Source organism: Lathyrus oleraceus, chromosome 6 (genome assembly GCF_024323335.1).
Source record: "Lathyrus oleraceus cultivar Zhongwan6 chromosome 6, CAAS_Psat_ZW6_1.0, whole genome shotgun sequence".
Classification (NCBI taxonomy): Eukaryota; Viridiplantae; Streptophyta; class Magnoliopsida; order Fabales; family Fabaceae; genus Lathyrus; species Lathyrus oleraceus.
In genome coordinates, this window is record NC_066584.1 from 171,443,811 (window position 1) to 171,465,651 (window position 21,841).

The 21,841-nt window shown below is 40.2% G+C and overlaps 1 protein-coding gene and 1 long non-coding RNA gene across 2 annotated transcripts; one reads left to right on the forward strand and one right to left on the reverse strand.

Moving 5' to 3' along the window:
- Positions 1-935: 935 nt before the first annotated feature.
- LOC127092298 (uncharacterized) lies at positions 936-17,807 on the reverse strand. The gene is made up of 2 exons (XM_051031139.1): positions 5,007-17,807; positions 936-2,747 (listed from the first exon to the last, which is right to left on the reverse strand). Exon 1 carries the CDS (start codon positions 14,453-14,455, stop codon positions 13,469-13,471), a length of 987 nt encoding a protein of 328 aa, XP_050887096.1. The 5' UTR covers positions 14,456-17,807; the 3' UTR covers positions 936-2,747; positions 5,007-13,468.
- A 603-nt stretch (positions 17,808-18,410) lies between these two features.
- On the forward strand, positions 18,411-19,355 carry LOC127092299 (uncharacterized). The gene is made up of 2 exons (XR_007792154.1): positions 18,411-18,559; positions 18,648-19,355. It is a non-coding gene; the product is annotated as an uncharacterized LOC127092299 (long non-coding RNA).
- Positions 19,356-21,841: the final 2,486 nt, after the last annotated feature.

The window sequence follows — 21,841 nt, forward strand, 5'->3', positions numbered from 1 at the left end:
AGATCTCTCCAACTTCTGATAGATTCTCTTTTCAGCTCCATGTACCAGTCCAAGGAAGCTCTAGACAAGCTATCCTGGAAGAAGTACATCCACATCTTCTCATCATCTGTGTAGGCAGAGATCTTTCTGAAATAGGCCTGCACATGGGTGCGAGGACAAGAAGTGCCATTATATTTATCAAAAGATGGCGCCTTGAACTTATAGGGAATCCTCAGTCCTTCCACCAAACCCATATTTGTAACATCAAACCCCAAAGAGTTCTGACACTCCATGGCTCTAATCTTCTCAGCTAGGGCATCAACCCTCCTATCCCTTTCGTCAGTTCTTCCCACAACTTCATCATCCTCACTGAGGAGAGTAAACATGTCCTCCTGCCTATCAACCAACGGAGCAGGATTACGGACTGGAGCACGAGTCACCCTGGCATTAACTGTCTCTGGAGCAATAGGTTGACCGTTGATTCTGATACCCCTCAACTCATCACCCACGACATAGTTGTTGATGGGAACAGCAGCAGTAACGTTGTCATTGACTGGGCCTCCCTCTGGCAAAGCATGGTTGACCAGTGGAATTGTAGCTTCTTGTCTCTGGACTAGGGCTCGAAGTTCTTCCTGACCTTGCGCAACCCCTTGCATCATATGCATGAACTGGGCCATGTTAGCCCTCATCTCTGCTAACTCAGCTTGCACTTGATCCATATTCCTCTGTTGATTCAACCTCGTAGAGTAGCGGTGTGGTCGTTGATCAGCAATCCTGCCTGAAACAGGAACCAGAATGAGAAGTCTCGATCAAGAACACCTGTAATGCAACATGATATGTGTATGATGCTTATGATGCGTATGATGCACATGATATGTTCATTTCTCAGGCATTCAAGAGCCTAATTCATCTTTCAAAAGATGGCAACCTGCAACAATGAGATAATGAGCATAAGGTGAAACATCAACAACCTCCTCTATAGATGTGAGTACAAGGATCATACAACAATATTCAAGCAAAAATCCAAATGATAAGAGTACAAGGAATCCCATCCAACAAGCCTGGAGGTGATTCTCAAAATAAACAACAGATACAAGCTAAGAAAGATGTCCTCCAGGAATGAGAGTCTTCAGATACTGGCATTGATCAATCAAACGGTCGCACTCTGAACAATCAGGCAGAGGGGTGATCTTCTCCTTCAGTTGTCTTCTGAGCTCTACAACTTCTCCTCCAAGCTGGTTCTCTGATGCATGTCTCAAGTCTACCTCCTTCTTCAATTGGATGTCTTTGTCTCTAAGCTGTTTTTCCAGGTCTCTTATCTTCTTCTGGTAGTTGGCTTCCGCTCTTTGCAACCTTAGACGCTCACGGTGTTCTCCATCCAACATTGCTTCTATCTCCTCATAAGACCTCTTCTTGCTTCTCAATCTGCTAGCATCTTCACCTTGCACTCCTTTGAGCTTGTGAGCCAAGTTCAACCTATCAGCTTTGGCTTTGTAAAGCTCCATCTGGGTATCTTGTTCCTTCTCCTTCAACCGACGATTCTCCATCAAGGCTTGTTTGTAGTGCTCAGCAGGCACACTCTTAGCAAGGATCAAAGGCGGTTGCTCTTGCAATGACTCCATCCTATCATAGGGTAACAACAAAGTCTCCACTCTCTTCTTGACCCAATCAATGTAATCAGGCATAGCAATGGCAAACTTCTTCCCTAACACAGCTCCATCCTTGACACCAATAGTCTTCCAAGCCCTTCCTACTTGCTCCAATCTAGCCGGGTCACTCCGCTTCTCAAAATACACACTTTCAGCTATCTCAGCATCTAGTGGTCTTCCATTCATCACAAACCCCAACTGGCGAAGAGAAAAAACCGGGTTATAATTGATGCAACCCTTAGTCCCTACGAGTGGCACGTTACGAAACTCTCCACAACTCATGATAACATTACGCACATCCATCCGGTAAGATTGCCACCTGATGTCATAGGATGTAAGAGACATAATCCTCTGAGTCCACTTATGAGTGCTCTGAGTATCCACAAAAGGTCCACAGGTTGGCAGAAGAGACAAGAACCATCTGAGTAGTAAAGGGAGACATCATCTGATAGCCCCACCCTTACCATGCTTGCTGTGTATAGCATAGTAAGTGTCAGCTAACAAGGTAGGAACCAGATTTCCTCTGATGAAGATAGTGATAGCAGCAAAGTCCACAAAATTAGGCATACTCGGGAACAACACAATCCCATAAATCATAATAGCCAACTGAGCATGAAAAGCTTCCCAATTTCCCTTCTTTGCTTCTTCTTTAGCCATCCTCACTAAGTACTTCAAAGGCAACCCCACCACATCACCATTTGACTTCCAATTGTCACTCACTTCTTTGATACTCAAATAAAGAGATCTGGCAACAACCCTGAAATCCTCCTCCTTTGGAACATCCAAGAAAGGCACTTGGTACTTGATCGGGACATTCATCAGAATGGAGTACTCCTCAAGAGTGGGTGCTAACTGATAATCCTGGAAAGTGAAGCAACGGAGCTCTGGATCATAAAACTGTAGGAGAGTCTGCAATGGTACTGGATCTACCACCATCTTCAACAGTGTCAACAAATCCCCATATTGATCAACAAACACCTTCTGATTACCGCCGGTCACAAGATTGCTCAGCTCTATCAAAGATGTCAATGGCTCACGGTGAAAACTGTAGGTGCACGTCTTCCTCTTCAACTCTGGAACGGATGCCATCTCTCACAGTGAATAGACTCCCGAATGAACCTGAGAAATGATATGCATGAGGAGATTAGCTTTTTTTCTTTTCTTTTCTTTTCTTTTTTTTATTGCATTATTTTTTGAAAGTAAATATGCTATGATGCAAATGATGCAAACACGACTGGTTGGCTGTGTGTTACGGAGCACAGGTTCGAAGCTTCGGCTTGTATTCGGAACCACAAAGTCATCTGAGACCCAAAGTCATCTGAGACCCATATATCTCGGAACCAAGTCACCAACAGGAACCAAAAGTCACCAACAGATCAATAGTCACCAACTGATCAATAGTCACCAACAAGTCACCAACGGTACCTGTAATGATTCAATTCCCTCCCCACTCACGGGTGTCATCTAGGCCAGGGTAAAGTCGAGAGAAATGCAGGAAAAGCAACTCTTTCATAGAATATCATCATGTACATACCAGATGTATGTAACGATAATACCCCATCAGAGTCTGAACTGCTTGTGATATCATGTTCCGCTAAGTGGCGCAATACCACCCGCTTCCCATGAATCACTCTAATCCTAGGTGTCTTAAAGTTCGCTCATGGCCTGGGTATTAGGCCTTTTACCTCTTGTAACTCCCACCCCACAGAGAGACAAACACGCAGCCAGCACAGATGAAAATATGATGCATGCAAACACATAATGCACATATATACAACATAATAATCATAAATGCAATAAATAAAGCAATAAAAGCAACCAAACCCTATCCTACAGAGCGCTAGGAGTGACTCGCTTAGGGAAGATGGACCAGCAGGAGGTCAACTTCTCTTCAGTCCCCAGCAGAGTCGCCAGCTGTCGCATTACGCGAAAAACCGGTGGGAAAAAGAAACAACAGAGCCGCCACCGTGCGTTATTTATCCCAAAGGAGGGAAAGGAAACGCTCGAAGTAAACCTGGAAAGGACATGGTCTCGCGACCGGAGATCGATGGGATCGGGAGTCGGTTATGCGAAGGGAAGGTATTATCACCCCTACGCATCCGTCGTACTCGACGGGATCCACGCTCAGAAAGAATAGAAGAAAGGTTGCTAGAAACTACTCACAAACTGCACAAGGCTGGAAGGAAACACAGAAAGACGGAAGAAACGGACTCGGCAGGATGTCGCATCCTGGGCCTACGTAGCCTGTCAAGCACAGACATCAGAGTCGACGTAGTTCGGGACAGGGGAAACGTGCTCGCTAGGATGTCGCATCCTATGCATACGTATCTTCTCTAATCAGAGAAGAATCAGAACACTCGTAGCTCGGCTAACGCACGCTAAACAAAACACAAACAGGACACCGACTGCCAATCGCTGGACTTATGTCAGACTCCACACAAACAGGCAAACCTGGAAACCGAATGCCAATCGCTGGACTTACATCAGACTCCGAACCGACAAACACACACAGGAAACCAACTGCCAATCGCTGGACTTATGTCAGACTCCACACAAACAAGATACAGGAAACCAACTGCCAATCGCTGGACTTATGTCAAACTCCAACACACACAAAGGGGTGAAAAAGACAAAGGGCTCCCGGAGAGATCAGCTCATCTCCTGCCTACGTACCTCATCTGGTATGAGGATCAGGGCGACGTAGTTCCCCTTAACAGGGAAAGAACTTCTATCCTAACCAGAGACAAGGGAGATAACAAGCTACTAGGGAGACTACGACTCGAGCCTAGAAGTTGTCATGCATACGATCCCTATGTTGAGGTCTCTATCCTAACTTGCACAGGAAGCAAACTAACTTAAACAGCACGGTCAAACACATACAAGCACAATAAAGCAAGCACACACACTATATGCAAACAATTGGGCTCATACAAGGCTAGGCTGTAAAAACAAGCCAACTGGAATGGGGTGTTTTTAGCTCTTAACCCTAACATTGAGAGTTAGGGTGAAGCAGATGAAATGGGAAGTGAGGGTAAGACCTCACAGCTCTTATCCCTGGCCTGGGAGAGCTTGGCTCAAATAGAAAGTGTGGGAGTTCAGAATGTAGGAACTCTTCTCCACAGATGACTGACACAACAAGATCTTGGGTTCTTACTCAAGATGCATCAACACATGGTGTGTGAGCAAAGTGAATGACACAACTGAATAGCAGGGGATGGATTGCACATCCCTTTTATCTGCCAATTGCCTCTTAAGAGGTCTTTACCTGCTTGGCACAAAATTAAACATCCACAAACATTGCCTCTTAAGGAGGGCTTCAGACAGGTGCCTACCAATAACAGTAGGTCTTCCAGACTACATGAAGTCAAGAGATTATACCTCAGTGGTATGCAAACCACAAGCTAGCCAAGCAAAGTTCAAAAGAACTTAAAGCAACTTAGGTACCTGTGGAAACATCTAAACCAATCAGTACAAAATCCAGACAAACAATCAACAGTCAATATTCAAACAGACAACCCAATCATCATCAGACAACAAGGAGTAAGCCATAAGCAAACACAAATGAAATGTCATCAAAGCCTACAAAACAAGTAGATGTTAGCCAACAACAACCAATAATCAAGCTCAAATGAAGGAGCAACATCAATCATGGAGATGCACACTTGAACCTGAAATCACAACTCAAATGGTAAGTAACAAACCACTAGGTCAAAGCCTAGGGTCAAAAGAGGATCAAAAGTCAAAACAGAACTTCAAACTCAACACAAAGCATGTTTAATCACTCAAGAATAAGTCCTAAAAAGAACCAAATCATAATCAATAAGCAAGTCCATTTCATGTGCAAGATAAGTCAAAGACCAATTCAAGGCATCCAAATGATCAACATGAATGAAAATTCTCAATCAAAACAGAAATGATTCAAATAAATCTGGAAAAATTCATGAGCAATCAAGACATCCACAACATCCATCACACAAAAAATCAGAAGCATTGGAGATCATTTGGCATGGCAATCACATTGTGCAAGTTAAACAACCAAATGTGTGACACAAATTGTCACACCAAGTTAGCACAAGCACAAAACAAAAATGGCACATGAGAAAAATATCAAACCAAAGCCAAAATGTCCCTCGATATGTCTAGAATTAGTATGCAAACTTTCAAGTTCATTGGATAAGAAACAAGCATTTCACAATAAGATAAGCAAGGCAAGGTCAAAAATGGATACATGGTCACATAACCTAGCACCAAATAAAATCCAGCCGTGCACAATTTTCCAATTAATGATCATAAAAAACTAGACAGAATAAGGAGCATTTTGCAAAAAATTGGGATGAAATTGGATTAATTTTCTATTTTATATGATTTTTTGAAGTTTGGGAAAAAATTGAAATCAAAACATGAACCAAGGCATGAAAATGGAGGGAATATGTAAAAAACATGAAGCATTTGAAAAAGTACGCCCAGCCAGTATCGAACCCGATGAGGATTTGAATTAGCGCGCTCCTGGTGCATGAAACGCACCGTTTCATTTAATGAGGTGGCCAGTCAGCGCTTGCGTGTATGAGTCAAAGCAATATGAGCCAATGAAAATGCTGAGCATGCAAACACATGGACCAATCAGGCTTAAGCCCTAGCACAGCGTGGCAAGTGAACCAGAAAGCGTGGCCAAAGCTGGAAACCGTTGCTAAAAGATGAACATCATCTTCTTCCTCACGAAGAAGATGAACAGTACATGATGTTCATACACTTTTCCAGAAAAAAATACCAGAAATCCAAACTAATTACATCAATCGATTCATCATCTCATGCATATCAAAGATCAACAAACATTTACACATAATTCATCACAGCAAGATCAAATCGAAGAAAATAAGAAATGACATCAAAACTTTAATCATGCATAACTTCATGTATAATGCACCATTTCACTCAAATTTTATACCAAAATCATCACCAATCGAAGATCTACATGAATATCATAATGAATTTCAAAATTAAAAGGCTCAAATCATGACCTCTTGAAGAGCAGCAAGCTGAAATCGTGCTATCCAAGGCTTGTAATGGTCCAAAGCTCCCCTATGATGCTTAATGAGATGATTAATGGAGAAATTGAAGCTCAAATGCACGTGAATCCAGTAGATTTTGAAAATTCCATTGATCCTTCAAGCTTCGAGTATGGTCCAAGTATGGCACGATTTGCTCCAATTCCACGTTCAAACTTGCTCAGAAATGCTTCCTCATCATGAATCCATCAATAGAAATGTCTTTTGTGTGAAGAATTGCAAAATATTTTTGAGAGAAAAATTTGGATGATTTTTGAATCTAGATCTGAAAACTGTTGTTAATGATGAAAGCAGTTATGTTTAACCTTATATATGCCATGCTAATCATGCTGAAAACCTGTTTAAGCCAAATGCAATTGAGATTAGCAACTTATGAGGTGTATGTACAAAATTAGATTTTCACCCCCATGCATGAGGTAGCCACGTGAACAGTGCTCAACTCTGATCCAAAACCACTTAAACAAGGCCCATGCAAGCTTTAGGATTGGTATTTCATGCATAAAATCATCCAAATTGATTTTACGAAATTTCCTTCACAAAACTTCATGAGTGAGTACATGATCATGCAAGTGAAATTCATGCCATGTAATGGATATTTTGGAAAGTGCATGTCATGATGAACAAAATGCAAAAAGAACCACCAAAATTGGAGCCTTGGTTCAAAAGTTAATGCCCATTTGAATTTTTAAGCACACTTTACCATGATTGGATCATATCTCCTTAACCACACATCACAAATCCATGATATTGGACTTTTTGGAAATGGGAGAGAAAGATCTTCAACTTTCATGTTGGACAAAATTTCATTTGAAGCTTTCTTGATGATGTAAAATTGAGTTGAAGTTGGTCCAAAACCTTTCCATTTTTGGAAATTTCAAATTATAGGTCACTTGCTATTTTGGGAAATTCTTGACCTGACTTCAAATTCTTCAATGTGAGTTTTTGAAATGTCAAATAAGACTTGTTTGAACATGAATGAAGCATCTCTAATCACTTCCCACCTCCAAATCCACAGTTGACTTTACAGTTGACTTGCAGTTGACTTTTATGGGCCTCAGATGACTTGCACATGCACTGATGAGTTCTGAGCCTTCACCACTTGGCCAAGTTGCTTCAAAGTGATCCTTGGGTCATGTAAACTCATTGGAACCACCCTAGGGCTTTTATCTCATGAAAAATGCTCTTGCTCTCTTGCACATTTGAATCTCCTGACCAGTCTTGACTGATGAGATATAACATGAGATGCAATGACAATGCAATGTTAATGACCTAAAAAATGAAATGAATGTACAAATGGGAGGTGCAAATTTGAGGTGCTACATTAGGCAAAAATGGGTATCCCGGTGGATTGAAAACCCGAAAAGGGCGATCCAAGCAAAAGTTAGGGATTAAGTGAATGACTGCGTTCAGAGTAGTTCTGAATATCATCTCGTGTTGATAACCGGAAACTTCCGAAGGATAGGAAACAGTCCAATCACCTTTTTCGGAAAGCTGATCATCCGGAGGATCTTGAAGACGAGCGAGTCATAGCAGAATTGGAACCCAATAGAAATCCATTTCACATTGCCATTAGATTAATTTCTGTTTTTATCTTTTGTGCGATTACCTCTTTCCAGGGATTGCTTCCTAATGTAAATGCCTATTCAGAGGCCAGTCAATCAATAAAATCATGTTATTCAGTACATCACTGTGTCCATTTTTCATTTTACTGTTTTGTTTGCAAAAATGACGTCCGAATTTTTGATAAACATTGCATCATGAAACATAAGAGCTTTACAGGTACATGCTTAATAAACATTTAAAATTGCTGTAAATGTCAAGTGTTTTAGATCGTCTATTCAGAACAGGTACCCTCGGGGCATTTCCTTAAGGTTCCCAGCCGATGATCGCGAATGTTTTCCCCCAACAGTCGAAGTTGGTATCTTATCCCTGCAGAGCTGATCAGAGCATTGGATTCTTCGATCCCCAGCAGGCTCTCACTATTGTACCTCCCCCAAGCGTTTGTTTCAGAATATACACTCCCCAGTAGAGTTGACAGTGCCAGACTATATATCCCCAGCGGAGTTGACAGTGCCAGACTGTATCTTCCCAGCAGAAGCGGCTGCTCCTCAGGGTTCGATGCCAGATCAATGATCTCGACGCCAGATCCATGGTCTCTTTCCTTGAAGCAGAATCTCGGTACCGTATCGGTGTTTGCTTCCCCTGCTAAGTCGTCTCTCTCGCAGATTACGGTTGCCAAAACCAATGTCGCTTTCCTCAACAGCAAGTTCTCAATGCCATTCTTTCCTCAGTCAAAGTCTCGGTATTTCGTCATTACTAGAACACCGTGTAGCGGGTCATTTCCCCACAGAGTTCTTTGCGCTGTGCATCTCCAACAGCCTTGCCAGGGTCCAGAAGATGGTGATCATTTCCCCAGCAGATTCCCTTGCCTCGGCTTGACATTCTACCAAGCATTTTGCATCCCTGCATGTAGAATCATATTGCATCGCATCTTCCCAAATTGCGTAGCATTTCCATTTTCATGGAGCATTACGCCATTGAAAAATTCAAACATACGCATGTAAGCATAAAACATTCTCGGTATCCCAAGTGATAAGCCATAAGTTGTTTCCAGTACTTAGACTGAAGATTGTTCATGACTTACCTTTATTATCCCCAACAAGTGTCATTGGCCCATGCGCCGCCTCTATTATCTTTCCCTATTTCTGCCGATGCTGATAGGCATGAAGTTTTTCCGGTATTCAGACCGAAGTGGCATTCAGGCCAATTTTCTGATGTTCAGATCGAAGAAGTTTCCGACATTCAGGTCGATGCAACTTGTGGCATTCAGGCCAGTTTTCGGTATTCAGACCGAAGTGGCGTTCAGGCCAGTTTTCCGATGTTCAGATCGAAGAAGTTTCCGATATTCAGGTCGATACAACTTGTGGCATTCGGGCCAGTTTCCGGTATTCAGACCGAAGTGGCATTCAGGCCAGTTTCCGGTATTCAGACCGAAGTGGAATTCAGGCAAGTTTCCGGTATTCAGACCGAAGTGGCGTTCAGACCGGTCTTCCGATGTTTAGATCAAAGAAGTTTTCGACGTTCAGGTCAATGCAACTTGTGGCATTCAGGCCAATTTTCCGATATTCAGATCGAAGTGGCATTCAGGCCAATTTTCCGATATTCAGATCGAAGTGGCATTCAGGCCAGTTTTTCGATGTTCAGATCGAAGAAGTTTCCGACATTCAGGTCGACGCAACTTGTGGCATTCAGGCCAGCCTCTCGGTGTTCAGACCGATATTAATAATCTCATATCTTCCGATGTTCAGATCAAAGTCATTTCCAGTATTCAGACTGATGAGCGGAATTCAGGCCATGGTTATTTCTGTGTTACCATTTATTTTGGTATCCAGGTTAACATTCTTTTTCGGTATTCAGACTGACTCTCACCGTACCAGACAGATTCTTCTTTCAAGACCACCTCTTTGCCGATTCTGACAGGCATTGTTACTTCACTTCACTTCAGTGCAAATTTTCGGGCTCTTATTGTATTCAATCCCTTGATACCTCGAAAGTGCGAAAGCCGCTGCTATCTTCTTTTCGGGTCTCCAGTTGATTGAATAGGGACAGATGTAATACCTCAAAATTTGCCCCCCTCATGCATGCATTCATTTTTAGGTCATTTAACATTTCATATTGCATTTCATCATGTCAATCGGAATTAGATCCAAGAAACTTGAATATCATCCAAGACACTTTGTGGGTCCTATCTGGGTGATCAGTCAACACAAGGGAATGGCTTGAGATACTTCCAACATGTTCAAATGGGGTCTATTCATCAGTCAAAACGTTAATCTTGAAGGAGCAAAAGTTTGTTCATGAACTGTCATGCTCGCTAGGCGAAACCCACACGTTTCGAAAATAAAAATAAAAATAAATAAATAAATAAATAAATAAGTAAATAAATAAATAAATAAATAAAATATAACAGAAAAATCTTGGACTTGGACCTCTCTCTTTTGAGCCCACAAAGTCACAAAAATCAGGTTATAAATTCTAGACTTCCATCTCCCAAAAACCCTGGGAAAAAGATAGTGAGAGAAGAGCTAACAGAGTTCAGAGCAACCTCCAGAGACTGAAAGGAACTCATCTGCAAAGAGCCAATTCCATCTCATATAAACCCTCAGATTGCTCTACAAACCCAACCGGGCAATTCAATTTCATTCGATCTCTCCAATCAGGTTTGCCCTATTTCCATTACTCTATGCTTTCAATTTGAATGCTTTGAATGTATGAGGTATTATCGTTAGGTTTTGCATGTGGGCACATGTTTTAGTATGTATGTCATGTCTTGATGTGTGGATCCTTGCCCCTGACTTTGAATTTTGATACCCTTTTGATGCATGTGTTTAACAAGAGGTTTAGGCCTCCTACACTTGGTTGCTTTTTGTGAGCTCTTTTTGTGAATTTTAATGGCATGATTCATGTGGTTACTTTTTGATTTGGGGAAACTCTTGATTGCGCCCCATCTTGTCACTCTAACCTATTTGTTGAGTTTTTTGTGAGGGCTCACATGACTCCTGAAAGGATAACTTGCTTGGCATTCCACTTTATTTGTGGGATACCACCTGGAGGTTTATTCAGATTACCTGTGCTGACTTGCTTTCTTTGGTGGTGCTAGCTTGAGAGATCTCTGGGTTTCTTGTGTCGTTAGTTGCTATTACTTCGGATCTTTATCCGTGTGGTACTTTTACATCTTTCCCGCATTTTACCGCTTTCTTAGCTGGAAGACCTCAATATGAGGCAATGTTTTCTTTTGTTTGTTTACTTTTGTGCCCAAAGACCTCCATGCAGAGGCAATTGACGGATAAAAGGGATTAGTAATCAATCCCCCGTTATTCAGTGTCTCGTTCTTTATGCCCGCACTACGTGTCGATGCTTCAGAACAAAAGCCCAAGATCTTTTGTCCTGTCAGTCAGTGGAGAGGGTTCCACCTTTCTGAATTCCCACTTTTTGTCATGAGCTCACCCTGTCCAGGGTTAAGAGCTGTGAGGTCTTATCCTCATTACCCTTTTGATCTGCTCACCCTGACGTTCAATGTCAGTGGTTAAAAGCCCATTTGATTACCTTTCCATGGCTTGTTTGTCGAGGTTGATATGACCCCTCTGGACTAAAGCCCTACCCATGTATGTTTGAGCCCCCCTGTTGGCGCGTTTACTTTAAGATACATGTTTTGTGTGGTGTGATCGTTTTCCCATAAGATTGCTAGGCTTCGTACAGTCTCCCGTTTGCATGTCAATTAAGGTAGCACTGTTCCTTCGTCCAGGACTTCCTTTTTGCATGAGCACCCCAAAACACAACCCTTACCCCGTAGTTAGCCGAACTACGGCTTGCTCTGATTCTCATTCCAGATGAGATACGTAGGCATAAGACGCGATGTCTTAGTGAGCACACTCCTCTTTAACCCCTAGGTAGCCGAGCTACGAAGACTCTGATTCTCATGTTCAGATGAGATACGTATGCAGTGGATGCGACATCCGTGCGAGTCATTTTCTTTTGACCCCCCTTTTAGTAAATAGTACATTAGATAAACCTACACCCTTTAGACAAGAACAACAAAAGTGGATCTCGTAGAGTACTACGGATGCGTAGGGGTGCTAATACCTTCCCTTCGCATAATCGGCTCCCGAACCCAAGATTTGGTTGCGAGACCTTGTCTTTTCCTTTCCTCTTTTCAGGTTTACTTCGAGCGTTTCCTTTCCCTTCTTTGGGATAAATAACGCACGGTGGCGACTCTTCTGTCATTTCTTTTTTTCGCCGGTTGTTTTTTTTTCGCATTCTTTTTCAGGTTGCGACAAGGGGGAAAAATGACAAAGCAAAATCTGCACTGGGTAACTTTGGAAATTTGGGTGGTTCGCACTCGAAGGCCAAGTCATATTTCAATTCGGGTTTTACAGTTTTGAGAGATTTTCTTTTGGCAATCTGCTTTTCAAATTTTTCTTTTAAAATTGGGGCTGCATAACAAACAGTGTCAACAATGTTCGTTGGGTTATAGACAGTTTCAAAGTACTTTTGGAATGCTTGGATTTCCGCAGAATGAGTAAGCTTACCCTTGGGGACATTTTCCTGCAAAGATGAAAAAGCCTTCGTTAGACGTTCTTTGATTTCAGCAGTCGAAAACATATTCTTGGAATAGAAATCGGTCCACCAAGTGGCGAAACCATTGGTGGAATAGAACGACGGTTGGAAGGCTATTAATTGGAATTCGGCAAAATTGGCATGGAATTCTTTGTGGACGGCAATGTCTCGAGTGCTCCATTCAGTCCCTGCACAGCAGATCTCGCCCTTTCGTTTGAATAAAGAGAAAGGGATATGTTGACACAACCCAAATTATCGAGAGACAAAATTAGGCTGATAGGCCAACAGACACACATGACTCTTTACTGGCAGAATCCTAGAAACAAGTAACCTTGGAAGGAGAAAGGCACGCCATGTGTCTTCGATCTCTGTGTTGGCATTTTTCACATCGTCTTTGAGCGAGGCCGTAAACCAGGAAGGACCATGCGTTCGACTGGCAAAAGGAGCCATCGAAGGAAGGAAATGATGACGCTTCGAGAACATCAAAGTGTATTTGGTGAGGGAAGTTTGTAAGTTATCAACATCATCAACTGGAGTCAGTCGAAGGAGTCTGGTGCCCTCAATGCTTCGATTCATTATCTCTGGGGCATCTTCTTCGACGTTTCCTCGTGTTGGCAAAACGGATTCGAAAGTGGCATTAAGACATAATTGAAGAAGCTAATAAGGCCCAGATAGTAATAGATTGGTGTCAGCTTCGTATTCCTTTAGCTTAGCACTAGCTGATCCTAGACTTTCGTATAAACTAGCCAATAAGAGTTCACTCAAACACACTCTTCGACCAGCGTGCAATTGGTTAGCGAGCGTTAAAAATCTCTTAGCAACTTGTAGAGATTTGCAGCAAAAGAAGAATTTGGACAACCATAGACCTAAGAATGCTATATGTTCTATATCAGAAACTTCTTCCCCATCAGCGTGATATAGATTAATGTAAGTGCTAAAAGAAGCGTTCTTAACGTTGAAGTCAATCAAGTTTTCACAGTCTTGGTAGGGGTCGAAGGTCTCTCCTGTCGGAGGAAGTCCAGCAATGGCAGCTACGTCGAAAAGTGTGGGAGTCATCATTCCACAAGGAAGATGAAAGGTGTTATAGGTATTATCCCAGAAATATAGGCTAGATAGTAATAAAGGTTGACAGTAACTGAATCCCAGTTTCGACATCTGGATTAGGTAAAAAATACTCAATTCTTTCCAAAGTAAGGCTTTCTTCTTCTCAACTTTTGTTAACCAAGCGAGATAGGATTTGTCTAGAGTTGGACAAGACCGAAAGGGTCTGAAACTATCAGTGATAAAGTCCAATTGAAAAGCCTCTCTCTGGTTTAGATCCTTATTGTCTTTAGAAGAAAGGGTTTTGTTGGCTATGGGTTTATTAGTATGGTGACAAGGAAATAATTGAGCACACTTCTCTAAATGTTCTTCAGATACTAATGGGCCTAGAAACCCTAAAGCATTTCCAGAAAGAAGGGAAGGAACCATTACCTGAGAAGCAAAAATTGCTTTCTGTTCTTTCAAAAGTTTTGGAGCAGTGATGTACTCTCGGTCCCCAACAGTGATGGTTGTGCTGGTTGGAATATTCTGGGAAGTAGAACTCTTTGAAGGTCCAACACCTTTGATGTTCTTTGATTGCTTTTGTTGTTTATCAGAAGACATTGTAATGGACTTTGGAGATTTTGAAGGATTAGGTTTAGGGAAGAAGAAATGTTTTTCAGAAAGGTTGAAGAATATGAACTTAGAGGAAAAAATGGAGATTTTCGTGAAAAGAGAGAGAAAATAACAAATGAGCTTTTATAATGCTGAACCTATGAGGCTGACTGGTTACACTTTACTAGCATAGTGGGCCACGTGGAAGTTTTTCTGAGAAAAGGGTACAGGGAATACTATTCATTTTCTTGGAAGTTGAAACTCATGATGACATATAACTGCGCACACGTTCTGATGAGACGTTTTGAAAAAGTTAATCATGATTAATTGACAAACATGGACTTTTAGGACTATGAAAGGTCTCTGGTCGAAATCTGGTAAATGCAAAAAAATGTTCATTTCTACAGTAATTCGAAATAGACATTTCTTGGGGGCAGTTTGTTAGCTGGGGATTTCGATAGATAGTTGAAGGTCTTTGGAAATATTGAGTTTTGAGAATAAGCAAAAGATGACTGTGGCAAAGCTGTTTAAATTCTCTTTGTGGGTAAGCAATTATTTGTTGTCGAAGCCTGGAACTTAGAAGATTTTTTGGGTTTTCATAAAGCTCTCTTCGACATAGGTGTTCACAGAGTCGAAGCTTCAAGGGGAAGTATTTGAAATTTAAACAAAGCCGTTTCGTCAGACCAACACGTGGAAACATCTAAGATATGCAACGCTTGGGAACGACGAACGTGGCAGTCATATATGTAAAGGCTGTTAGGGTCAAGTTACTATAAATAGGGGTTTTAGTCTTAGATTTAAAGGTGGTTCAAACAAATATACAGAAATTCACAAAATACACTCGAAGTACCGGAGCGAGAGAAAAGAGTTTTACGCTGAAAATGTATGTATGAAGAACACCATAAGTTTCGTTCATGTTATATTTTTCATACCAATTGTTTAAATTAAAGTATTTTACTGCCTTTTTTATCTGTCGAATTGCCCTTACTTTTCAGTAGTTTATCATCACTTTTACTTCTGCATTTACATTTCGCCAAAGTCTTCGTTTCCAATACTTTCTTAAAACATAAATCATTTACTTCAAGTCATTTATCTTTACCTTTCCCAAGTCTTTTCGTTATCTTTAAGAAACCTTTTACTGCAAAGTTATCGTCATTTACTTTGTTCATAAAATCATAAGTTTCACTTAGAATCGTTGTCTATACACTTTTCGTCATCCACAAATTAGAAACAAACTTAACCATGAGCCAAATCACCGTAATAATAATTCTTAAGACACATGTCCTAGGATCAATCTAGTCGATCCTGTGAGTTACCAAAAATATATAAAATTGGAAGACTAGCAGTTGTTTATCAGAAATCACTGGTAAACACTGGACTGAAAAGAAATTGATTGGTAAGGCAAAAGAAGTAGAATTGATTGAAATGAAGGATGAATTATAAATAAGGTAGCTCGTGAAGAAACTGGGTTCTCCTGCCTACGTATCCTCATTGTGAAATGAGGAAATAAGAGCTTTCGTAGTTCAACCCACTAGGGCTGAAAAGAAATTGATAGGAGGCAAGAGGAATGAATGATTGAGATTGAAATGATTAGAGTGGAATGATGAGAGACTTGAATAGAATGAAGAGAGACTTGATAGTTACTGGATGATGAGAATCACACTAACTTTCAAGTGGAGAGAGAAGAGTCTTTGTAGTTGTTTCTTGCAATGAAGAAGATGAAGACCTTATCAATCGTTAGATTCAAATTGCACTAAAGTCTATGAATGGAGGTGAATACGATGAGCGTTGGGTTATACATCCCATACCCAAAGATACTCAGAATGGGGGTAGGAATACTCCAGTCCCGCTCCTTCTCCATTACTTAAGGCTCGTATCGTACAACTTGATTCATGACTGATAAGTTGTTGATGTTGTCCTTGCTTTGTTGTATTTTGCTTTGTGAAGGTAGACTTGTTAATCGCATGATTAGAATTGTGCTAAAGTCTATGAATAGAGGTGAATACGATGAGCGCTGGGTCATACGTCCCATACCCAAAAATAATCAGAATGGGGGTAGGAATACTCCAGTCCCACTCCTTCTCTATTGCTTAAGGCTCGTGTCACACTCTTCTAACTTTGAGTTAACAAGTGTTGAAGACGCCACCTTTGAAATGCTTGAAATTTGAATACGCCACCTTTGATGTGCTTGAATAATCCGCTTCTTGGTGTAACTAAGGATGCCTTGATTGAAGATCTTGTCTTGAGGCCTTGAGCTCCACAGTGTGAAAGAAAAGTCATACTAAGTGACCAAGGTGGTCACTCAATTAGACTGTGGGATTATAAAAGTCCAAAGGATTTAATTAATCAAAATTGCTTTTGATCAATTTAATCGGGGCTTTGGTTTTAGTTTTGGTGGGGAACTATTTTTGGATCTAATTGAAGTTAGTAATAATTAGAAACTAACATAAGGGATCATGCATTAGAAGTTGATTGAATATTCTAAGTTAGATTAGAAATCCTAAAGGAGCATGTCAAAATATTGATTAAAATCAAAAATAAAATTCTATGTTAGGCCCTACAATTAATTGCATTCTAATCCTAAGGGGAACATGTAATTTTCAACACAAAACATCAAAATAGGCCCATAAAGGGCAAAATGGTCAATAGTGAAATATGTCCAAATTCTAACCATGGCCTAAAGTTGATTAAATCCTAAAGATAAATTCTAATCGTAATGGGATCATGGCATAAATGGATAAAAGATCTACAATTACCTCTAAATGCAAAATTGTCATTTATGAAATTGGTCCAAATCAAAACCTAATTAGAACCCAAGAATGATTTAACCTAATGTTAAAAATTACACTATTTTAAATTTAATAAAAAATACAACTATTTCTAATTAAAATTCTAGTTAAAATCATATTGTCCTAATATTCTAGAAAATCAAGATTTAATCTCCTAATTATCAAAATCAACCTAATCAACCTAATTAAATCCTAATTAATTCTAAAATCTTGATTTAACTCCTAATTGTCAATTACTAGCCTAATTAAACTAACAACCTAATTAGCCTAAAATTTGCCATGTTAATCAAGAATTAAGAAACCTAATTAGCCTAAAATTTTCCATTTTAATAAAGAATTAAGAAACCTAATCAAATCCTATTTTCTAACTAGAACAATTAGCAAAATTTAGAAAAAAACCTGGAAATGGGCTTCTGGAGAAGAATGGGGTGCAGGCCCACGATGCACATGAACAGTGGCGGAGCAACCAATGGGCTTTAGGCCCATGATCTTCTGCAACAAGCTAGTGGGGTGCAGGATCCAACTGGTGGTGTAGAGAGCGATTTTGGGCCTATAGGCCCAAGCTGAATGATACAAACAATCAACGAACCCGGTCCGGCACTCCAAACGCCACAATACCTCAGTCTTCCTTTTCAAATCGAAAGAGAACGACGAATTACCTTGCATCCGGAAACGTCATCGGCACGATCGGCATCGCCACGATCGGCATCGCCACAATCGACATCGCCCCCGGACGTACAAACATCTCCACCGTGAATCATCTTGAAGAACACCTCCGAGTTCACGCTTCTATCTTGAAGAACTCTCACCGCCGCGCTACTCCCCCATACCGGAGGCGGCGAAATTGGCCAACTATTACCACAAAATCGAACCTCCCTTAGCTCTTTCCTTCAATCTCTCACCACAATACCTCAACTGAAGCATAAAAAGTGTCGAGTCCTAACTTATCAAAACGGAAAATCACGTAAAAGAAAAGTTGAATCAAATTGGGGAAAACGGCTTATGCAAACGCAAGAATCCGGCTTCTCGCTCGCCGCCGCTTTTCAACGAAATTGCTCAAAACAACTGCTTCGCTCTCACTTCCAAAATCAGGCATGGATTCCGTTTCGAAGCTTTCTGTTATTCTTCCGGGATTGGGCTTCCAACGGTTCGATCACGTTCGATTGCCTCGCGAGTCTTAGGTCGTGTGCAACATCAATAAATTACCTTCGCGCCTCAGAAATTCATGCTTGGAAGTCGAATTTACCATTCACCACCGTGCTCACAGCGCTGCTAAATCAACGGGATCTTAAGCGCGACTTAAAGAAAACTCACCGGGTTGAAGGTAAGAATTCTCTGTTTCCGGCTTTGATTTTCTGCTCCTCTTCTCAAGTTCGCAACTTACTTCGCCTTTTCTTTTTCTTCTTGCCGAGTCGCTGCAAATTGGATTGTGATGGTGGTGCCATGGAAGAAGCAGATGGTGAAACCGAGATTGGAAGAGGTTGAAAACCGGATCCTCACGTGAGTTATTGCAGAAAATTTCTTTCTTCTTCTTCGGTTGTTTTGTTGATGGCGATGAACAAAGTGGTGGATGCGAGGTTGTTGTGGATGGAACCAAGAGATTTCGGTTGCCAAATCCGGGAGTTTTTATCGCCGAACTCCAACTTCCAATTGCAGGATTTGGAATTCTATTGCAGTGGCTGGAATTTGGAATTGCAGAAGGGAGATGAAGAAGGTTGAGGACATGTGCTGAGAAGTGAAGAAACTTCTTCTCAATGTGAGTTTTTTTTTCTGAAAATCAATGAAAACCAAGAAGCACCATTCTGAACCGAAGCATCCTTATATAAGACTCAGATTTTTGGTTTCGACACTCTCAGGGAAATGCTAAAGTTAGTTACCAAATTGGAAGTTAGTTATTAGTTTCTGTTAGGTTAGTTATTAAGTTGGTTGTTAAGTTGGTTAGTTGTAAACTCTTCTGTTATGAATTTCACTTGTAATTAAAATCAAAGCATTTGTTAAAGCTACATTGAATTGGAACTTAGGTGAAGTGCTACTGCTAGCTGTAAATGCAGACTGGAATTCTATTGTGTGAATTGATTGAGATGCGAAATGAAATTGGTTTCAGAATGAATTTGAAGTTATTTTTGAGTTAGTGTTAATTTTTTTTTACCCTATTATGAATTAGCAGAGTGAAACCATTTTGCAGGTAAATGGAATTGTTAGAAAGAATAGAAAAGCGGATCCATTTTCGAAATCATTAGTTAGTTTGGTGAATTCATGATTAGTTGTTAGTTATAATTGAAATGTTATGCTATTGTTTTTTTGCATAATTTTGGTGTTTTCGTTTCCATTGTCGTCGGGCTTGCAACTTTTGGATTATGCTGCTTGTAGTTATTTCTGCTATGCCTTATGAGTTTCCCATGCTGTGCTGCTAATGCATTTTGGATGCTATTAATGTTAGCAATTGGGCTTTGGTTTCACTTAAGTAAAAATGGATAATGAAGAAATATTTGGATATGGTTTTACTTAGTTTCAAATGGATAATTATTGGATATGGATCTAGAATTGGTAAATGGTGATTTCTAAAATAAAAAGAATGGGCCTAGTCCTAAATGAACAACCAAGGCCCAAAAGTAAAAAAAGAAGGAAGAAATTCTAACCGATAAAAAAAGGAATTCCAAAATTCAAAAGTAAAAGTTTAATGACTTCTAAAGTTAATTCATCTTTAAATTTCAAAATCAACTTGGAATCAAAATCAATCCGAAATCTAAAGATCAATGTTCTTTGCAATCAATTTGTTAACAAAAAAGATGCAACGACTTTTAAAATCAATTTAATTTTCAAAGATCAACTTGAGCCTCCAAAAGTCAATTTGGACAAAGTCAATTTGAACCTCCGGGATTAAATTGCAATTAAAATCAAATTTGAATTTAAACTCAATTCGAGTAGGAAGTCAAGACACAATGGTGAATATAATGGCTGTGAACGGTTTCAATTGATCAATGTGGTTCAAAAAACGATTCAAAATGAAATATGAATGGACAAATGAGCATGGTTTAACACAGCTTACAGGTGAGCACGAATATGAGCATGAGTTAGGGCTAGGGAATTGATCTTGGTCAGATGATTAACTTTGGTCAATTAGTTGACCAAAAAGTCAACTCAAGCGAAAGATGTGTACTTTTGTATGGACGATTGAACATGTACTACAATCTCCTGAACCAAATGACTTAGGTCAATGCTATGAATCAAACCAGATGAATATCGACCAAACAACAAGTCATGCACAAGATCCCAAAATAGCAAAGTCATGAATTAGGGTTTCGACCCATACGATGTGCAGTACCATACTTCTTCAGTCCAACCCTGATTTTATCACCCACAAACCTTGAATCCATGATACCTGTTAGCAGTTGTTAGTCATGAATGAATGATGCAAATGAATGAAATATGAATGAGGTTAGATGGGTATTAGGTTACAGGTTAGATGAAAAGCAGAAAGGAGGACAAATTTCAGGGTACTACACTATGTCCATAGCCAATTAAGGTGAAGTTAAACTTTATAATATTAAGAATAGTCTGGTTCATACAGGGTATCCCTAGTCCTAAGTGATATCTACTGTAGAGTAACCTTATGAAAACCTTATCAATGGCGGTCCAACCTAATTGATAACCACAAATCAATCTCGATTGGTCCGAAAGAGAGAGCAATAAACACATCAAAAGGTTACCGTAAAAACAATATTATAAATGCAAATGTAAACTCAAGTTCGTTACAATTCTAAATTAGGGACACCCCCTAGCATTTGGGGGTTTAGCTACTCATATTGTTTAAAACAAATGCAAGATAAAAATTACACATTACAAGTAATTGGATGACTTTGATCTTCAATCGCTCCCGCTCATGAAAATCTTTAGCTCTCTGAATGCCTTGCGCTCTGTAATACTTGATTACTTCACAAAATTGTATTTTGCTGTATTCCCAGATGATTTTTCCTTAGCCAGAAGGTCCTCTTTTATAGTGAAAATTCTAAGCAGCAGTTGGACAGGTCCAAAAATATTTCTGAAAAAGCCCGACGAACAAAAGCCCAAGAAAACTGAATTTTTCGGCTTGGGCTGACACGGGTGGCCGTGTCATCCTACTGTCCTGGATGACACGTCCCTGGCATGGGGTGACACGGTTGGTTGAGGTGCCTGATGTAACACCCTTCTAAAATACCCCAATAATTTAATTAAATATCAAAATATAACATCAGAGTAATTATGCCCATTAAGGGTGTCACACAATCTTCCACATTTTTCAACAATATAACGGTCATGCTCTTTTATTAATTTCAAACTTAAACAATTGCATAAAACACAACGGATATAATTCCATCAATCATGTAAAACATTACATGGAAAATGGTTCTCAACCAACAATAAAACATTCAAAACAAGTTAAGACAACCCATCCCGATGTTACATCTATCAGAGCACGACCCACTACGGAGAATACACTAGACTCCAATAATTAGCTTCTACTCAACTCATTTCTCGTTACCTGAAAAATAGTTGTAAGGGTGAGTTCCTCAATCAATATAATGAGTATTATAAAATATCATGTTATGTTAAGTGATTCAACACA